Source organism: Oncorhynchus kisutch, linkage group LG17 (assembly GCF_002021735.2).
Source record: "Oncorhynchus kisutch isolate 150728-3 linkage group LG17, Okis_V2, whole genome shotgun sequence".
Lineage (NCBI taxonomy): Eukaryota > Metazoa > Chordata > Actinopteri > Salmoniformes > Salmonidae > Oncorhynchus > Oncorhynchus kisutch.
The window spans coordinates 13,098,845-13,120,126 of NC_034190.2; the positions used below are offsets into that span (position 1 = coordinate 13,098,845).

The window sequence follows — 21,282 nt, forward strand, 5'->3', positions numbered from 1 at the left end:
CCCCATAACAACCGATATGGTTCCAAAATGTTATTGTGTTCCAGTGTGATACTTATTTCATACACGTTTTCATATCTATCTCAACTGTACATACCATAGTTACAGATACTGTAAATAAATAAAAACATTTCCAATGAGTTCCAAGTATCATCGTGGCCATTGTGAACATCAAGGTTTCTTATGAAAAATCTATGTTTAGAACATAAAGATTGGTATATATATTTCTCTATGTTTCTGGAATAATAAAACAAGTTATTGCCCTTCTCATACATGTTATATTTTGCATTTAACATAAGGTTATTAAATTGAACTTAAATTCTACAATGTGTGTATGGAATACCACATGTTAAATTGACAAAAACATTAACAGAATGATGTTTATTTTTATATACAGTATCAGTCAAATGTTTGGACACACCTACTCATTCAAGGGTTTTTCTTTGTTTTTACTATTTTCTACATTGTAGAATAATAGTAAAGACGTCAAAACTATGAAATAACACATATGGAATCATGTAGTAACCAAAAATGTGTTTGTTAAATCAAAATATATTTTAGTTTCTTGAAAGTAGACACCCTTTGCCTTGATGACAGCTTTGCACACTTTTGGCATTCTCTCCAACAGTCTTGAAGGAGTTCCCACATATGCTGAGCACTTGTTGGCTGTTTTTCGTTCACTCTGCGTTCCAACTCATCCCAAACCATCATTGGGTTGAGGTTGAAAATTGTGGAGGCCAGGTCATCTGATGCAGCACTCCATCACTCTCCTTGGTCAAATAGCCCTTACACAACCTGGAGATGTGTTGGGTCATTGCCCTGTTGAAAAACAAATGATAATCCCACTAAGCGCAAACCAGATGGGATGGCATATCGCGCAGAATGCTGTGGTAGCCATGCTTGTTTAGTGTGCCTTGAATTCTAAATATCACCAGCGTTACCAGCAAAGCACCATCACACCTCCCCCTCCATGCTTCACGGTGGGAACCACACATGCGGAGATCATCTGTTCACCTACTCTGCGTCTCACAAAGACAGGGCGGTTGGAACCAAAAATCACATTTGGACTCATCAGAATAAAGGACAGATTTCCACCGGTCTAATGTTCATTGCTGGTGTTTCTTGGCCCAAGCAAAGTCTCTTATTTTTATTGGTGTCCTTTAGTAGTAGTTTCTTTGCAGAAATTCAACCATGAATGCTTGGTTCACGCAGTCTCCTCTGAACAGTTGATGTTGAGATGTGTCTGTTACTTGAACTCTGTGAAGCATTTATTTAGGCTGACATTTCTGAGGCTGATAACTAATGAACTTGTCCTCTGCAGCAGAGGTAACTCTGAGTCTTCCTTTCCTGTGGCGGTCCTCATGAGAACCAGTTTGATCATAGCGCTTGATGGTTTTTCTGACTGCACTTGAAGAAACGTTCAAAGTTCTTGAAATTTTCTGGATTGACTGACCTTCATGTCTTAAAGTAATGATAGACTGTCGTTTCTCTTTGCTTATTTGAGCTGTTCTTGCCATAATATGGACTTGGTCTTTGACCAAATAGCGCTGTATTCTGTACACCACCGCTAGCTTGTTACAACACAACTGATTGGCTTCAACGCAATAAGAATGAAAGAAATTCCACAAATGAACTTTTAACAAGGCACACCTGTTAATTTAAATGCATTCCAGATGACTACCTCATGAAGCTGGTTGAGAGAATGCCAAGAGTGTGCAAAGCTGTCAAGGCAAAGGGTGGCTACTTTGAAGAATCTCAAAAATAACATATATTTTTATTTGATTTGTTTAACACTTTTTTTTCATAGTTATAGTTAGTTTTGATGTCTTCACTATTATTCTACAATGTAGAAAATAATAAAATACACCCTTGAATGAGTAGGTGTGTCCAAACGTTTCGACTGGTACTGTATATTTCTCATATTATATTTTGTAATTGATTTTCCAGAAACCCTGATGATGATATATATATATATATATATATATATATATACATACACACACACACGTGTTTTTGACCTTTAAACTGATAGAAACCGAAGAACAGAGTAGCCCTGGCTAATACAGAACGTTAGCATGAAAAAGCAGTTTATTACCAGTTATTATGAGCCCTTTAACTACTAACATTGCATTTGAACAACTATTGTTGCAGACGTTGAGAACAATTTTTAATGAATAATAGAAAATTAGGGCACATTGCAAATAAAAGTAACAGTACCTGATAAACAGCATTTTACATTTTGTAAGAACAATAAATAGTGACTGTCAGATTCCATGAATGCTGAGAAAAGAACATTTTTGATGTGTTATTGACTGTTCTATAGGTTAATTCTGATACAGCTAGCCAAAGCTATTACGTGTTGTACACTTATTGCCCTCAGCATCTTGCAGCATGTGTAATGCTGCATGTAGTTTACATTATATTTCATGTGGGGGGGGGGGGGGGGGTTCTCACTGAGAATCTTGGCTTTGACATTGACTGCTTGATAATGTCCTCTTAAAGACAGGATATAGAAATGAAACCGGCGTGACAGAAGAAACAGAGTGGATTTGTCACGACAGTCGTAAAAACAGGTAACTCCTATGTGAATGATACATTTTATTTCATGCCATCTTGAGAAAGCCAAATACCAAATATTTCATACATACATCAACACCATCAGGGTATCAGCAAATTTTACACAATCACATATAATGTAATATATAAAATGTTTTTTTTTTTCTTTTTCTGAAGGAACAACCAACCCCAGTGTCTCACCCACTCAGAAGTGACTGTGTGTTTCTCTGCTGGGCAAAGAGGGATGAGAAAGAAGCCTTTTCGCTTCATGGAGGTCTGTCCCGCCGTGATGCTGCTCTGGACAGCCCCATTGACTCCAGGCTAGGGGGAGGAGCTCAGACAGGAATTCACACCTGGATGTGTCCAATAGCAGTACTGTCTCCAACCTGCTCCTTCCCAACCATTCCTTGTCCTCCAATAGGCTTCCTCCTTGGCTGACAGACATCATCAGCGTTCAGACACCAAGCCCAGCTCACAGAGCAGCGCACTCTCTGTAATGAGTTGTCCCCAAGTGATCTATCTCACCCTGTATATTCCAGCTGTTGGAGCATTGAATGGTTAAGAAGTCATGACGGGTTATACAATTTACAGATGCGTTACAGATTCTTGTTGAGTTAATTTAGCCTGACCCACACCATTACCACCACTACCTACTGGGCCTGGTGTATACTGTGGCTCCTGCAGGTTACAGGATATGACTACAAGCACAGAGCTCAACAAACGCCTTTTAAAAACTAAAACTGGAACCAAGACACCAATGGTGAAATATATGCTGAAATAAATCTAGACTTCTGATGATGATACGTAGCTTTTTGGTGGATTTCGTCCACTTTGTGTTTTTCTTGTTCTTGTGACAACAGTTGTACAAATAAAATTACGATAGCTAGCTATGTCTACGGCCCCATTTTAGTCCAAGAAATGACCTTTGAGCCAACTGCACAGAAATACATTTCTATAGCAACTCTGATGTATGTTCCACTGTTGCTAAGTGCCAGGTGATTTAGAGGTGCTTCTCCCAGTCTGTGGTTCAATTGTTGTGGTCAGTTCTGTGGTCTCCATCGGCGCCATTTCTGCTCAAACCACATCTGGATAGGGTTCACATATGGCTCACCTATCTTCCACTTGCCATTTTGGTCATTGACATTTAGATCAACTAATTGAAACAGCTTAAAGGGACTTAATTTCACGGTTTCAAAACTACTGATGAAACCGAAATGGCAAACCCACATCCTCATCACGATCTGAATGTATGTCTTGTCAACAGAACCTCTGTCCAAGTCTTTGATCTCAGTTTCTCACCACTTTTGATGCTGTCTGACCATGCACCTATTTCATTGACTTATGAAACATATATTCATTAGAAAGATGCTTCTTTATCCTCACTACAGCCAGATAATGGAGCGACATCACAGTTTCTGGACCATTTACAGTGGTAATGGGAGCCTGTTTGGCGAGGCCTCGTCTGGACACGTAACATCACTAGGATACGGTGTGCACTCCTGTTTCCCTATAGGTGTGTGTCTTTATGTGTTTGTGTGTGTGTCAACACATAGTGAACACGGAGAGTCATTACTATTGTCATTGTTTCCTGGAAATCTGTCCTGTTTGGTTCTGTTGCCTTCTAAAGGCATTCTACTGTACTGTAGTATTTCATTGTTGTTTGGAGGTCAATTAAACTGGGGAAGTTGAAACACATTAAAGGCCTATGCAAAGAGATAGCATAATCTTTAAGAAAAATGAATGGTGCAAATGTAGCAAAGTGGAAAATAAGCTGTGTGCATATTACTCCAAGTTAAAATAATTGGCCCCTGGTGTCTTACCACAGTTTGCTAGTCACAGACATTAGAGTAATCTTACTTCTTGCCATGAGCCAATCCATTTAACACAATTAACACACTACAATGATGCAGTAATATTACACAAACCAATTTGTCTTACATTTTGCTTTGTAGTAGGCCAGTTTTTACGGTTTCATTAGTTTCTCAGGACCTCCTACCCCTATACAGACCCCCACCCCCCCAATATGTTCATTCACAGCATACTCAAAGCTAACGGTACGTCAAAGTCAGAAAGTATGCTATTTACATGCTTGTTCACAATGGTGAAATTTGATGAATCCTACGTCAGTCCGGTCTGGAACTCTTTTGTTCCTATAGTAACGCCTCCCAGGCATTGACGTAGCTGAAATGTTCACGTTTTGACAGGCTCACACATAGTCCAGTGTATGACAAAATAAAAACAACAACATAAAAACCCTCCGAAGCAAATCCACCCCAGGTCTGGTCAGGTCCTCTGCTGTTGGGGTGGTGGGGTGAGACCAAAGGAGGTTGTTGCTCTGGATCGTGTGTCATTTGTAAGGTCCTCCTGTGCCCTCCCCCCTTCCCTTCCCGACCCATGGTTCTAGAGAGGGGTTCTAGAGACCGAGGCATGACGAGTGGAACCAACTTCCCCCTCCCTGGTCCAACACACATATTATTCCAATGTTGCTGACAGCCTAAGCTAGGGTCTGCTTGTTGTTTTTAAAACACAGATGTCCTTTCTTGGAAGCGCCAGGGGAGACTGATGCTCACAGGCCTGAGACCATGACCCGGTAGGACGGGGGCATGTGTCTGTGCCGCGGGCTAGAGCCAGGGCTGGCGTTGGGGCTGGTACAGCTGGCGTCCACCCCCCCTATGGAGGGTAGGTAGGCATGGTGCAGGATGGGGAGCTGCAACGATAGCCTGCGCTGTATGCTGTGGACAGAGAGGTATAGCATGTTAAGTATCATTAAAGATCATTATATTCACCTGACTAATAATACGTTTAAATTGAAGGAGTTGATGTCCCATGTGTGCTGTCAAAGTGCTAAACCCTGTACAATCTTTCTAAATTGATGTGGTGCTACATTGCGAACACACTGTACATACAGGACTATTTACATCCAGCCAGCTTCTGTATGTGCTGTTTCACTGTCAATAATTCAAATGGGCTTTTTGTACACCAGCACTTCTGATTACTGATGTGAAGAGGGCTGAATGACTGTACACTGTAGTTACAATACAGTAACAGGGTCACAACGCAGTCAGTGACATCTCACTTCTCACTGGCATTACCGCACACAGTCAAAGAGCTTCCCCGGTCCCCTCCCCCTTCCTCATCCACCCCCACAGTAACACACCAGAGCCTCCCCGGTCCCCCCATCCTCCTCCACCCCCACAGTAACACACCAGAGCCTCCCCGGTCCCCCCCCCCTCCTCCTCCACCCCCCACAGTAACACGCCAGAGCCCCCCCGGTACCCAACCCCTCCTCCACCCCCACAGTAACACACCAGAGCCTCCCCGGTCCCCCCCTCCTCCTCCACCTCCACAGTAACACACCAGAGCCTCCCCGGTCCCCCCCTCCTCCTCCTCCACCCCCACAGTAACACACCAGATCCTCCCCGGTCCCCTCCCCCCTCCTCCACCCCCACAGTATCACACCAGAGTCTCCCTGGTCCCCCCCTCCTCCTCCACCCCCACAGTAACACACCAGAGCCTCCCCGGTCCCCCCCCTCCTCCTCCACCCCCACAGTATCACACCAGAGTCTCCCTGGTCCCCCCCTCCCCCTCACCCCCCACAGTAACACACCAGAGCCTCCCTGGTCCCCTCCTCTCTACTCCTCTCCACAGTAACACACCAGAGTCTCCCTGGTCCCCCCCTCCTCCTCCAACCCCTACAGTAACACACCAGAGCCTCCCCGGTCCCCCCCTCCTCCTCCACCCCCACAGTAACACACCAGAGCCTCCCTGGTCCCTCCCTCCCCCCCCACCCCCTACAGTAACACACCAGAGCCTCCCTGGTCCCTCCTCTCTACTCCTCTCCACAGTAACACACCAGAGCTTCCCTGGTCCCCCCCCTCCCCCCCACCCCCCACAGTAACACACCAGAGCCTCCCTGGTCCCTCCTCTCTACTCCTCTCCACCCCCCACAGTAACACACCAGAGCCTCCCTGGTCCCCCCACCCCCCACAGTAACACACCAGAGCCTCCCTGGTCCCTCCTCTCTACTCCTCTCCACCCCCCACAGTAACACACCAGAGCCTCCCTGGTCCCTCCTTTCTACTCCTCTCCACCCCCCACAGTAACACACCAGAGCCTCCCTGGTCCCTCCTCTCTACTCCTCTCCACAGTAACACACCAGAGCCTCCCTGGTCCCTCCTCTCTACTCCTCTCCACAGTAACACACCAGAGCCTCCCTGGTCCCCCCCTCCCCTCCACCCCCTACAGTAACACACCAGAGCCTCCCTGGTCCCTCCTCTCTACTCCTCTCCACCCCCCACAGTAACACACCAGAGCCTCCCTGGTCCCTCCTCTCTACTCCCCTCCACCCCCTACAGTAACACACCAGAGCCTCCCTGGTCCCTCCTCTCTACTCCTCTCCACAGTAACACACCAGAGCCTCCCTGGTCCCTCCTCTCTACTCCTCTCCACAGTAACACACCAGAGCCTCCCTGGTCCCCCCCTCCCCTCCACCCCCTACAGTAACACACCAGAGCCTCCCTGGTCCCTCCTCTCTACTCCTCTCCACAGTAACACACCAGAGCCTCCCTGGTCCCTTCTCTCTACTCCTCTCCACAGTAACACACCAGAGCCTCCCTGGTCCCTCCTCTCTACTCCTCTCCACAGTAACACACCAGAGCCTCCCTGGTCCCTCCTCTCTACTCCTCTCCACAGTAACACACCAGAGCCTCCCTGGTCCCTCCTCTCTACTCCTCTCCACAGTAACACACCAGAGCCTCCCTGGTCCCTCCTCTCTACTCCTCTCCACAGTAACACACCAGAGCCTCCCTGGTCCCTCCTCTCTACTCCTCTCCACAGTAACATACCAGAGCCTCCCTGGTCCCCCCCTCTCTACTCCTCTCCACCCCCCACAGTAACACACCAGAGCCTCCCTGGTCCCTCCTCTCTACTCCTCTCCACAGTAACACACCAGAGCCTCCCTGGTCCCTCCTCTCTACTCCTCTCCACCCCCCACAGTAACACACCAGAGCCTCCCTGGTCCCTCCTCTCTACTCCTCTCCACCCCCCACAGTAACACACCAGAGCCTCCCTGGTCCCTCCTCTCTACTCCTCTCCACAGTAACACACCAGAGCCTCCCTGGTCCCTCCTCTCTACTCCTCTCCACAGTAACACACCAGAGCCTCCCTGGTCCCTCCTCTCTACTCCTCTCCACCCCCCACAGTAACACACCAGAGCCTCCCTGGTCCCTCCTCTCTACTCCTCTCCACCCCCCACAGTAACACACCAGAGCCTCCCTGGTCCCTCCTCTCTACTCCTCTCCACAGTAACACACCAGAGCCTCCCTGGTCCCTCCTCTCTACTACTCTCCACAGTAACACACCAGAGCCTCCCTGGTCCCCCCCTCCTCTCCACCCCCCACAGTAACACACCAGAGCCTCCCTGGTCCCTCCTCTCTACTCCTCTCCACCCCCCACAGTAACACACCAGAGCCTCCCTGGTCCCTCCTCTCTACTCCTCTCCACCCCCCACAGTAACACACCAGAGCCTCCCTGGTCCCTCCTCTCTACTCCTCTCCACAGTAACACACCAGAGCCTCCCTGGTCCCTCCTCTCTACTCCTCTCCACAGTAACACACCAGAGCCTCCCTGGTCCCTCCTCTCTACTCCTCTCCACAGTAACACACCAGAGCCTCCCTGGTCCCTCCTCTCTACTCCTCTCCACAGTAACACACCAGAGCCTCCCTGGTCCCTCCTCTCTACTCCTCTCCACAGTAACACACCAGAGCCTCCCTGGTCCCTCCTCTCTACTCCTCTCCACCCCCCACAGTAACACACCAGAGCCTCCCTGGTCCCTCCTCTCTACTCCTCTCCACCCCCCACAGTAACACACCAGAGCCTCCCTGGTCCCTCCTCTCTACTCCTCTCCACCCCCCACAGTAACACACCAGAGCCTCCCTGGTCCCTCCTCTCTACTCCTCTCCACAGTAACACACCAGAGCCTCCCTGGTCCCTCCTCTCTACTCCTCTCCACCCCCCACAGTAACACACCAGAGCCTCCCTGGTCCCTCCTCTCTACTCCTCTCCACAGTAACACACCAGAGCCTCCCTGGTCCCTCCTCTCTACTCCTCTCCACAGTAACACACCAGAGCCTCCCTGGTCCCTCCTCTCTACTCCTCTCCACAGTAACACACCAGAGCCTCCCTGGTCCCCCCCTCCCCTCCACCCCCTACAGTAACACACCAGAGCCTTCCTGGTCCCCCCCTCCCCCTCCACCCCCTACAGTAACACACCAGAGCCTCCCTGGTCCCTCCTCTCTACTCCTCTCCACAGTAACACACCAGAGCCTCCCTGGTCCCTCCTCTCTACTCCTCTCCACAGTAACACACCAGAGCCTCCCTGGTCCCCCCCTCCCCTCCACCCCCTACAGTAACACACCAGAGCCTCCCTGGTCCCTCCTCTCTACTCCTCTCCACAGTAACACACCAGAGCCTCCCTGGTCCCCCCCTCCCCTCCACCCCCTACAGTAACACACCAGAGCCTCCCTGGTCCCTCCTCTCTACTCCTCTCCACAGTAACACACCAGAGCCTCCCTGGTCCCTCCCCTCCACCCCCTACAGTAACACACCAGAGCCTCCCTGGTCCCTCCTCTCTACTCCTCTCCACAGTAACACACCAGAGCCTCCCTGGTCCCCCCCTCCCCTCCACCCCCTACAGTAACACACCAGAGCCTCCCTGGTCCCTCCTCTCTACTCCTCTCCACAGTAACACACCAGAGCCTCCCTGGTCCCTCCCCTCCACCCCCTACAGTAACACACCAGAGCCTCCCTGGTCCATCCTCTCTACTCCTCTCCACAGTAACACACCAGAGCCTCCCTGGTCCCTCCTCTCTACTCCTCTCCACAGTAACACACCAGAGCCTCCCTGGTCCCTCCTCTCTACTCCTCTCCACCCCCTACAGTAACACACCAGAGCCTCCCTGGTCCCTCCTCTCTACTCCTCTCCACCCCCCACAGTAACACACCAGAGCCTCCCTGGTCCCCCCCTCCCCTCCACCCCCTACAGTAACACACCAGAGCCTCCCTGGTCCCTTCTCTCTACTCCTCTCCACAGTAACACACCAGAGCCTCCCTGGTCCCTCCTCTCTACTCCTCTCCACAGTAACACACCAGAGCCTCCCTGGTCCCTCCTCTCTACTCCTCTCCACCCCCTACAGTAACACACCAGAGCCTCCCTGGTCCCTCCTCTCTACTCCTCTCCACAGTAACACACCAGAGCCTCCCTGGTCCCTCCTCTCTACTCCTCTCCACCCCCTACAGTAACACACCAGAGCCTCCCTGGTCCCTCCTCTCTACTCCTCTCCACAGTAACACACCAGAGCCTCCCTGGTCCCTCCTCTCTACTCCTCTCCACAGTAACACACCAGAGCCTCCCTGGTCCCTCCTCTCTACTCCTCTCCACAGTAACACACCAGAGCCTCCCTGGTCCCTCCTCTCTACTCCTCTCCACAGTAACACACCAGAGCCTCCCTGGTCCCTCCTCTCTACTCCTCTCCACCCCCCACAGTAACACACCAGAGCCTCCCTGGTCCCTCCTCTCTACTCCTCTCCACCCCCCACAGTAACACACCAGAGCCTCCCTGGTCCCTCCTCTCTACTCCTCTCCACAGTAACACACCAGACCCTCCCTGGTCCCTCCTCTCTACTCCTCTCCACAGTAACACACCAGAGCCTCCCTGGTCCCTCCTCTCTACTCCTCTCCACAGTAACACACCAGAGCCTCCCTGGTCCCTCCTCTCTACTCCTCTCCACAGTAACACACCAGAGCCTCCCTGGTCCCCCCCTCCCCTCCACCCCCTACAGTAACACACCAGAGCCTCCCTGGTCCCTCCTCTCTACTCCTCTCCACAGTAACACACCAGAGCCTCCCTGGTCCCTCCTCTCTACTCCTCTCCACAGTAACACACCAGAGCCTCCCTGGTCCCCCCCTCCCCTCCACCCCCTACAGTAACACACCAGAGCCTCCCTGGTCCCTCCTCTCTACTCCTCTCCACAGTAACACACCAGAGCCTCCCTGGTCCCTCCCCTCCACCCCCTACAGTAACACACCAGAGCCTCCCTGGTCCCTCCTCTCTACTCCTCTCCACAGTAACACACCAGAGCCTCCCTGGTCCCCCCCCTCCCCTCCACCCCCTACAGTAACACACCAGAGCCTCCCTGGTCCCTCCTCTCTACTCCTCTCCACAGTAACACACCAGAGCCTCCCTGGTCCCTCCCCTCCACCCCCTACAGTAACACACCAGAGCCTCCCTGGTCCCTCCTCTCTACTCCTCTCCACAGTAACACACCAGAGCCTCCCTGGTCCCTCCTCTCTACTCCTCTCCACCCCCTACAGTAACACACCAGAGCCTCCCTGGTCCCTCCTCTCTACTCCTCTCCACAGTAACACACCAGAGCCTCCCTGGTCCCTCCTCTCTACTCCTCTCCACCCCCTACAGTAACACACCAGAGCCTCCCTGGTCCCTCCTCTCTACTCCTCTCCACCCCCCACAGTAACACACCAGAGCCTCCCTGGTCCCCCCCTCCCCTCCACCCCCTACAGTAACACACCAGAGCCTCCCTGGTCCCTCCTCTCTACTCCTCTCCACAGTAACACACCAGAGCCTCCCTGGTCCCTCCTCTCTACTCCTCTCCACAGTAACACACCAGAGCCTCCCTGGTCCCTCCTCTCTACTCCTCTCCACCCCCTACAGTAACACACCAGAGCCTCCCTGGTCCCTCCTCTCTACTCCTCTCCACAGTAACACACCAGAGCCTCCCTGGTCCCTCCTCTCTACTCCTCTCCATAGTAACACACCAGAGCCTCCCTGGTCCCTCCTCTCTACTCCTCTCCACAGTAACACACCAGAGCCTCCCTGGTCCCTCCTCTCTACTCCTCTCCACAGTAACACACCAGAGCCTCCCTGGTCCCTCCTCTCTACTCCTCTCCACAGTAACACACCAGAGCCTCCCTGGCCCTCCTCTCTACTCCTCTCCACCCCCTACAGTAAACACACCAGAGCCTCCCTGGTCCCCCCCTCCCCTCCACCCCCTACAGTAACACACCAGAGCCTCCCTGGTCCCTCCTCTCTACTCCTCTCCACAGTAACACACCAGAGCCTCCCTGGTCCCTCCTCTCTACTCCTCTCCACAGTAACACACCAGAGCCTCCCTGGTCCCTCCTCTCTACTCCTCTCCACAGTAACACACCAGAGCCTCCCTGGTCCCTCCTCTCTACTCCTCTCCACAGTAACACACCAGAGCCTCCCTGGTCCCTCCCCTCCCCTCCACCCCCTACAGTAACACACCAGAGCCTCCCTGGTCCCCCCTCTCCTCTCTACTCCTCTCCACAGTAACACACCAGAGCCTCCCTGGTCCCTCCTCTCTACTCCTCTCCACAGTAACACACCAGTGCCTCCCTGGTCCCTCCTCTCTACTCCTCTCCACCCTCTACAGTAACACACCAGAGCCTCCCTGGCCCTCCTCTCTACTCTATCCTCTCCACAGTAACACACCAGAGCCTCCCTGTCCCTCCTCTCTACTCCTCTCCACAGTAACACACCAGAAGCCTCCCTGTCCCTCCTCTCTACTCCTCTCCACAGTAAACACACCAGAGCCTCCCTGTCCCTCCTCTCTACTCCTCTCCACAGTAACACACCAGAGCCTCCCTGGTCCCTCCTCTCTACTCCTCTCCACAGTAACACACCAGAGCCTCCCTGGTCCCTCCTCTCTACTCCTCTCCACAGTAACACACACCAGAGCCTCCCTGGTCCCTCCTCTCTACTCCTCTCCACAGTAACACACCAGAGCCTCCCCTGGTCCCTCCTCTCTACTCCTCTCCACAGTAACACACCAGAGCCTCCCTGGCCCTCCTCTCTACTCCTCTCCACAGTAACACACCAGAGCCTCCCTGCCCTCCTCTCTACTCCTCTCCACAGTAACACACCAGAGCCTCCCTGGTCCCTCCTCTCTACTCCTCTCCACCCCCCACAGTAACACACCAGAGCCTCCCTTGCCCTCCTCTCTACTCCTCTCCACAGTAACACACCAGAGCCTCCCTGGTCCCTCCTCTCTACTACTCCTCTCCACCCCCCACAGTAACACACCAGAGCCTCCCTGGCCCTCCTCTCTACTCCTCTCCACAGTAACACACCAGAGCCTCCCTGTCCCTCCTCTCTACTCCTCTCCACAGTAACACACCAGAGCCTCCCTGGTCCCTCCTCTCTACTCCTCTCCACAGTAACACACCAGAGCCTCCCTGGCCCTCCTCTCTACTCCTCTCCACAGTAACACACCAGAGCTTCCCTGGTCCCTCCTCTCTACTCCTCTCCACAGTAACACACCAGAGCCTCCCTGGTCCCTCCTCTCTACTCCTCTCCACAGTAACACACCAGAGCCTCCCTGGCCCTCCTCTCTACTCCTCTCCACAGTAACACACCAGAGCCTCCCTGGCCCTCCTCTCTACTCCTCTCCACAGTAACACACCAGAGCCTCCCTGGTCCCTCCTCTCTACTCCTCTCCACCCCCCACAGTAACACACCAGAGCCTCCCTGGCCCTCCTCTCTACTCCTCTCCACAGTAACACACCAGAGCCTCCCTGTCCCTCCTCTCTACTCCTCTCCACAGTAACACACCAGAGCCTCCCTGGTCCCTCCTCTCTACTCCTCTCCACAGTAACACACCAGAGCCTCCCTGGCCCTCCTCTCTACTCCTCTCCACAGTAACACACCAGAGCTTCCCTGGTCCCTCCTCTCTACTCCTCTCCACAGTAACACACCAGAGCCTCCCTGGTCCCTCCTCTCTACTCCTCTCCACAGTAACACACCAGAGCCTCCCTGGCCCTCCTCTCTACTCCTCTCCACAGTAACACACCAGAGCCTCCCTGGCCCTCCTCTCTACTCCTCTCCACAGTAACACACCAGAGCCTCCCTGGTCCCTCCTCTCTACTCCTCTCCACCCCCCACAGTAACACACCAGAGCCTCCCTGGCCCTCCTCTCTACTCCTCTCCACAGTAACACACCAGAGCCTCCCTGTCCCTCCTCTCTACTCCTCTCCACAGTAACACACCAGAGCCTCCCTGGTCCCTCCTCTCTACTCCTCTCCACAGTAACACACCAGAGCCTCCCTGGCCCTCCTCTCTACTCCTCTCCACAGTAACACACCAGAGCCTCCCTGTCCCTCCTCTCTACTCCTCTCCACAGTAACACACCAGAGCCTCCCTGGTCCCTCCTCTCTACTCCTCTCCACAGTAACACACCAGAGCCTCCCTGGTCCCTCCTCTCTACTCCTCTCCACAGTAACACACCAGAGCCTCCCTGGCCCTCCTCTCTACTCCTCTCCACAGTAACACACCAGAGCCTCCCTGGTCCCTCCTCTCTACTCCTCTCCACAGTAACACACCAGAGCCTCCCTGGTCCCTCCTCTCTACTCCTCTCCACAGTAACACACCAGAGCCTCCCTGGCCCTCCTCTCTACTCCTCTCCACAGTAACACACCAGAGCCTCCCTGGTCCCTCCTCTCTACTCCTCTCCACAGTAACACACCAGAGCCTCCCTGGTCCCTCCTCTCTACTCCTCTCCACCCCCCACAGTAACACACCAGAGCCTCCCTGGCCCTCCTCTCTACTCCTCTCCACAGTAACACACCAGAGCCTCCCTGTCCCTCCTCTCTACTCCTCTCCACAGTAACACACCAGAGCCTCCCTGGTCCCTCCTCTCTACTCCTCTCCACAGTAACACACCAGAGCCTCCCTGGCCCTCCTCTCTACTCCTCTCCACAGTAACACACCAGAGCCTCCCTGTCCCTCCTCTCTCTACTCCTCTCCACAGTAACACATCAGAGCCTCCCTGGTCCCTCCTCTCTACTCCTCTCCACAGTAACACACCAGAGCCTCCCTGGCCCTCCTCTCTACTCCTCTCCACAGTAACACACCAGAGCCTCCCTGGTCCCTCCTCTCTACTCCTCTCCACAGTAACACACCAGAGCCTCCCTGGTCCCTCCTCTCTACTCCTCTCCACAGTAACACACCAGAGCCTCCCTGGCCCTCCTCTCTACTCCTCTCCACAGTAACACACCAGAGCCTCCCTGGTCCCTCCTCTCTACTCCTCTCCACAGTAACACACCAGAGCCTCCCTGGCCCTCCTCTCTACTCCTCTCCACAGTAACACACCAGAGCCTCCCTGGCCCTCCTCTCTACTCCTCTCCACAGTAACACACCAGAGCCTCCCTGGCCCTCCTCTCTACTCCTCTCCACAGTAACACAACCAGAGCCTCCCTGGTCCCTCCTCTCTACTCCTCTCCACAGTAACACACCAGAGCCTCCCTGGTCCCTCCTCTCTACTCCTCTCCACAGTAACACACCAGAGCCTCCCTGGCCCTCCTCTCTACTCCTCTCCACAGTAACACACCAGAGCCTCCCTGTCCCTCCTCTCTACTCCTCTCCACAGTAACACACCAGAGCCTCCCTGGTCCCTCCTCTCTACTCCTCTCCACAGTAACACACCAGAGCCTCCCTGGCCCTCCTCTCTACTCCTCTCCACAGTAACACACCAGAGCCTCCCTGGTCCCTCCTCTCTACTCCTCTCCACAGTAACACACCAGAGCCTCCCTGGTCCCTCCTCTCTACTCCTCTCCACAGTAACACACCAGAGCCTCCCTGGCCCTCCTCTCTACTCCTCTCCACAGTAACACACCAGAGCCTCCCTGGTCCCTCCTCTCTACTCCTCTCCACAGTAACACACCAGAGCCTCCCTGGCCCTCCTCTCTACTCCTCTCCACAGTAACACACCAGAGCCTCCCTGGCCCTCCTCTCTACTCCTCTCCACAGTAACACACCAGAGCCTCCCTGGCCCTCCTCTCTACTCCTCTCCACAGTAACACACCAGAGCCTCCCTGGTCCCTCCTCTCTACTCCTCTCCACAGTAACACACCAGAGCCTCCCTGGTCCCTCCTCTCTACTCCTCTCCACAGTAACACACCAGAGCCTCCCTGTCCCTCCTCTCTACTCCTCTCCACAGTAACACACCAGAGCCTCCCTGGTCCCTCCTCTCTACTCCTCTCCACAGTAACACACCAGAGCCTCCCTGGTCCCTCCTCTCTACTACTCCTCTCCACAGTAACACACCAGAGCCTCCCTGGTCCCTCCTCTCTACTCCTCTCCACAGTAACACACCAGAGCCTCCCTGGTCCCTCCTCTCTACTCCTCTCCACAGTAACACACCAGAGCCTCCCTGGCCCTCCTCTCTACTCCTCTCCACAGTAACACACCAGAGCCTCCCTGTCCCTCCTCTCTACTCCTCTCCACAGTAACACACCAGAGCCTCCCTGGTCCCTCCTCTCTACTCCTCTCCACAGTAACACACCAGAGCCTCCCTGGCCCTCCTCTCTACTCCTCTCCACAGTAACACACCAGAGCCTCCCTGGTCCCTCCTCTCTACTCCTCTCCACAGTAACACACCAGAGCCTCCCTGGTCCCTCCTCTCTACTCCTCTCCACAGTAACACACCAGAGCCTCCCTGGCCCTCCTCTCTACTCCTCTCCACAGTAACACACCAGAGCCTCCCTGGTCCCTCCTCTCTACTCCTCTCCACAGTAACACACCAGAGCCTCCCTGGTCCCTCCTCTCTACTCCTCTCCACCCCCCACAGTAACACACCAGAGCCTCCCTGGCCCTCCTCTCTACTCCTCTCCACAGTAACACACCAGAGCCTCCCTGTCCCTCCTCTCTACTCCTCTCCACAGTAACACACCAGAGCCTCCCTGGTCCCTCCTCTCTACTCCTCTCCACAGTAACACACCAGAGCCTCCCTGGCCCTCCTCTCTACTCCTCTCCACAGTAACACACCAGAGCCTCCCTGTCCCTCCTCTCTACTCCTCTCCACAGTAACACATCAGAGCCTCCCTGGTCCCTCCTCTCTACTCCTCTCCACAGTAACACACCAGAGCCTCCCTGGCCCTCCTCTCTACTCCTCTCCACAGTAACACACCAGAGCCTCCCTGGTCCCTCCTCTCTACTCCTCTCCACAGTAACACACCAGAGCCTCCCTGGTCCCTCCTCTCTACTCCTCTCCACAGTAACACACCAGAGCCTCCCTGGCCCTCCTCTCTACTCCTCTCCACAGTAACACACCAGAGCCTCCCTGGTCCCTCCTCTCTACTCCTCTCCACAGTAACACACCAGAGCCTCCCTGGCCCTCCTCTCTACTCCTCTCCACAGTAACACACCAGAGCCTCCCTGGCCCTCCTCTCTACTCCTCTCCACAGTAACAAACCAGAGCCTCCCTGGCCCTCCTCTCTACTCCTCTCCACAGTAACACACCAGAGCCTCCCTGGTCCCTCCTCTCTACTCCTCTCCACAGTAACACACCAGAGCCTCCCTGGTCCCTCCTCTCTACTCCTCTCCACAGTAACACACCAGAGCCTCCCTGGCCCTCCTCTCTACTCCTCTCCACAGTAACACACCAGAGCCTCCCTGTCCCTCCTCTCTACTCCTCTCCACAGTAACACACCAGAGCCTCCCTGGTCCCTCCTCTCTACTCCTCTCCACAGTAACACACCAGAGCCTCCCTGGCCCTCCTCTCTACTCCTCTCCACAGTAACACACCAGAGCCTCCCTGGTCCCTCCTCTCTACTCCTCTCCACAGTAACACACCAGAGCCTCCCTGGTCCCTCCTCTCTACTCCTCTCCACAGTAACACACCAGAGCCTCCCTGGCCCTCCTCTCTACTCCTCTCCACAGTAACACACCAGAGCCTCCCTGGTCCCTCCTCTCTACTCCTCTCCACAGTAACACACCAGAGCCTCCCTGGCCCTCCTCTCTACTCCTCTCCACAGTAACACACCAGAGCCTCCCTGGCCCTCCTCTCTACTCCTCTCCACAGTAACACACCAGAGCCTCCCTGGCCCTCCTCTCTACTCCTCTCCACAGTAACACACCAGAGCCTCCCTGGTCCCTCCTCTCTACTCCTCTCCACAGTAACACACCAGAGCCTCCCTGGCCCTCCTCTCTACTCCTCTCCACAGTAACACACCAGAGCCTCCCTGGTCCCTCCTCTCTACTCCTCTCCACAGTAACACACCAGAGCCTCCCTGGCCCTCCTCTCTACTCCTCTCCACAGTAACACACCAGAGCCTCCCTGGCCCTCCTCTCTACTCCTCTCCACAGTAACACACCAGAGCCTCCCTGGCCCTCCTCTCTACTCCTCTCCACAGTAACACACCAGAGCCTCCCTGTCCCTCCTCTCTACTCCTCTCCACAGTAACACACCAGAGCCTCCCTGGTCCCTCCTCTCTACTCCTCTCCACAGTAACACACCAGAGCCTCCCTGGTCCCTCCTCTCTACTCCTCTCCACAGTAACACACCAGAGCCTCCCTGGTCCCTCCTCTCTACTCCTCTCCACAGTAACACACCAGAGCCTCCCTGGTCCCTCCTCTCTACTCCTCTCCACAGTAACACACCAGAGCCTCCCTGGTCCCTCCTCTCTACTCCTCTCCACAGTAACACACCAGAGCCTCCCTGGTCCCTCCTCTCTACTCCTCTCCACAGTAACACACACCAGAGCCTCCCTGGCCCTCCTCTCTACTCCTCTCCACAGTAACACACCAGAGCCTCCCTGTCCCTCCTCTCTACTCCTCTCCACAGTAACACACCAGAGCCTCCCTGGTCCCTCCTCTCTACTCCTCTCCACAGTAACACACCAGAGCCTCCCTGGTCCCTCCTCTCTACTCCTCTCCACAGTAACACACCAGAGCCTCCCTGGTCCCTCCTCTCTACTCCTCTCCACAGTAACACACCAGAGCCTCCCTGGTCCCTCCTCTCTACTCCTCTCCACAGTAACACACCAGAGCCTCCCTGGTCCCTCCTCTCTACTCCTCTCCACAGTAACACACCAGAGCCTCCCTGTCCCTCCTCTCTACTCCTCTCCACAGTAACACACCAGAGCCTCCCTGGTCCCTCCTCTCTACTCCTCTCCACAGTAACACACCAGAGCCTCCCTGGTCCCTCCTCTCTACTCCTCTCCACAGTAACACACCAGAGCCTCCCTGGTCCCTCCTCTCTACTCCTCTCCACAGTAACACACCAGAGCCTCCCTGGTCCCTCCTCTCTACTCCTCTCCACAGTAACACACCAGAGCCTCCCTGGTCCCTCCTCTCTACTCCTCTCCACAGTAACACACCAGAGCCTCCCTGGTCCCTCCTCTCTACTCCTCTCCACAGTAACACACCAGAGCCTCCCTGGTCCCTCCTCTCTACTCCTCTCCACAGTAACACACCAGAGCCTCCCTGGTCCCTCCTCTCTACTCCTCTCCACAGTAACACACCAGAGCCTCCCTGGCCCTCCTCTCTACTCCTCTCCACAGTAACACACCAGAGCCTCCCTGTCCCTCCTCTCTACTCCTCTCCACAGTAACACACCAGAGCCTCCCTGGTCCCTCCTCTCTACTCCTCTCCACAGTAACACACCAGAGCCTCCCTGGTCCCTCCTCTCTACTCCTCTCCACAGTAACACACCAGAGCCTCCCTGGTCCCTCCTCTCTACTCCTCTCCACAGTAACACACCAGAGCCTCCCTGGTCCCTCCTCTCTACTCCTCTCCACAGTAACACACCAGAGCCTCCCTGGTCCCTCCTCTCTACTCCTCTCCACAGTAACACACCAGAGCCTCCCTGGCCCTCCTCTCTACTCCTCTCCACTAACCCATAATCCACTCCGTGCTTTGGAGATCTTCTGACAAAAATGAAATGTCATGCTTCTGCCTGGTGTGACAGCTCACACCGCACCTCTCTGCTAGAGCCATTGCTTTTCAAGCCGATTACCTAACCAAATGGCAGTTATGTAAATATAGAAAATAGATGTCCTTCTCATTCACTAGCTCAAAGTCTTTCAATTCTGCCAACTTTCAAATGAGACCAGTGAATTGTCTCACAGGTTGTTGTACATGTTTTTTGATGAAATAACACTTTATTGGAAACATATGTTTACATTGCCAAAGTAAGTAGAATAGATAATAAACAAAAATGAAATAAACAATATAAAATTAACATTAAACATGAAACATGAAACATTACACTCACAGAAGTTCCAAAAGAATGCAGACATTTCAAATATCATATTATGTCTATATACAATGTTGTAACAATGTGCAAATAGAGTACAAAAGGGAAAATAAATCAACATAAATATGGGTTGTATTTACAATGGTGTTTGTTCTTCACTGGTTGCCCTTTTCTTCTGGCAACAGGTCACACATCTTGCTGCTGTGATGGCACACTGTGGTATTTCACCCAGTAGATATGGGAGTTTATCAATAGATATGGGTCTGTGTAATCTGAGGGAAATATGTGTCTCTAATATGGGCATATATTTGGCAGGAGGTTAGGAAGTGCAGCTCAGTTCCAACTCATTTTGTGGGCAGTGTGCACATAGCCTGTCTTCTCTTGAGAGCCAGGTCTGCCTACGGCAGCCTCTCTCAATAGCAAGGCCATGCTCACTGAGTCTGTACATAGTCAAAGCTTTCCTTAATTGTGGGTCAGTCACAGTGGTCAGGTATTCTGCCACTGTGTACTCTCTGTTTAGGGTCAGTCACAGTGGTCAGGTATTCTGCCACTGTGTTCTCTCTGTTTAGGGTCAGTCACAGTGGTCAGGTATTCTGCCGCTGTGTTCTCTCTGTTTAGGGTCAGTCACAGTGGTCAGGTATTCTGCCACTGTGTACTCTCTGTTTAGGGCCAGTCACAGTGGACAGGTATTCTGCCACTGTGTTCTCTCTGTTTAGGGTCAGTCACAGTGGTCAGGTATTCTGCCGCTGTGTTCTCTCTGTTTAGGGCCAGTCACAGTGGACAGGTATTCTGCCACTGTGTACTCTCTGTTTAGGGCCAGTCACAGTGGACAGGTATTCTGCCACTGTGTACTCTCTGTTTAGGGTCAGTCACAGTGGTCAGGTATTCTGCCACTGTGTACTCTCTGTTTAGGGCCAGTCACAGTGGACAGGTATTCTGCCGCTGTGTTCTCTCTGTTTAGGGCCAGTCACAGTGGACAGGTATTCTGCCACTGTGTACTCTCTGTTTAGGGCCAGTCACAGTGGACAGGTATTCTGCCGCTGTGTTCTCTCTGTTTAGGGCCAGTCACAGTGGACAGGTATTCTGCCACTGTGTACTCTCTGTTTAGGGCCAGTCACAGTGGACAGGTATTCTGCCGCTGTGTTCTCTCTGTTTAGGGCCAGTCACAGTGGACAGGTATTCTGCCGCTGTGTTCTCTCTGTTTAGGGCCAGTCACAGTGGACAGGTATTCTGCCGCTGTGTTCTCTCTGTTTAGGGCCAGTCACAGTGGTCAGGTATTCTGCCACTGTGTACTCTCTGTTTAGGGCCAGTCACAGTGGTCAGGTATTCTGCCACTGTGTTCTCTCTGTTTAGGGCCAGTCACAGTGGACAGGTATTCTGCCGCTGTGTTCTCTCTGTTTAGGGCCAGTCACAGTGGACAGGTATTCTGCCGCTGTGTTCTCTCTGTTTAGGGCCAGTCACAGTGGACAGGTATTCTGCCACTGTGTTCTCTCTGTTTAGGGCCAGTCACAGTGGACAGGTATTCTGCCGCTGTGTTCTCTCTGTTTAGGGCCAGTCACAGTGGACAGGTATTCTGCCACTGTGTACTCTCTGTTTAGGGCCAGTCACAGTGGACAGGTATTCTGCCGCTGTGTTCTCTCTGTTTAGGGCCAGTCACAG

At 53.5% G+C, this 21,282-nt stretch overlaps 1 protein-coding gene across 1 annotated transcript in view; it reads right to left on the reverse strand.

Moving 5' to 3' along the window:
- Window positions 1-1,741: 1,741 nt before the first annotated feature.
- The window catches only part of gabbr2 (gamma-aminobutyric acid (GABA) B receptor, 2), a 409,428-nt gene continuing 389,887 nt past the window's right edge, over window positions 1,742-21,282 (reverse strand). The window contains exon 19 of the mRNA XM_031795138.1: window positions 1,742-5,285. Coding sequence (XP_031650998.1) covers window positions 5,120-5,285 — 166 coding nt within the window. The 3' untranslated portion in view covers window positions 1,742-5,119. The remainder of the gene's footprint in view (window positions 5,286-21,282) is intronic.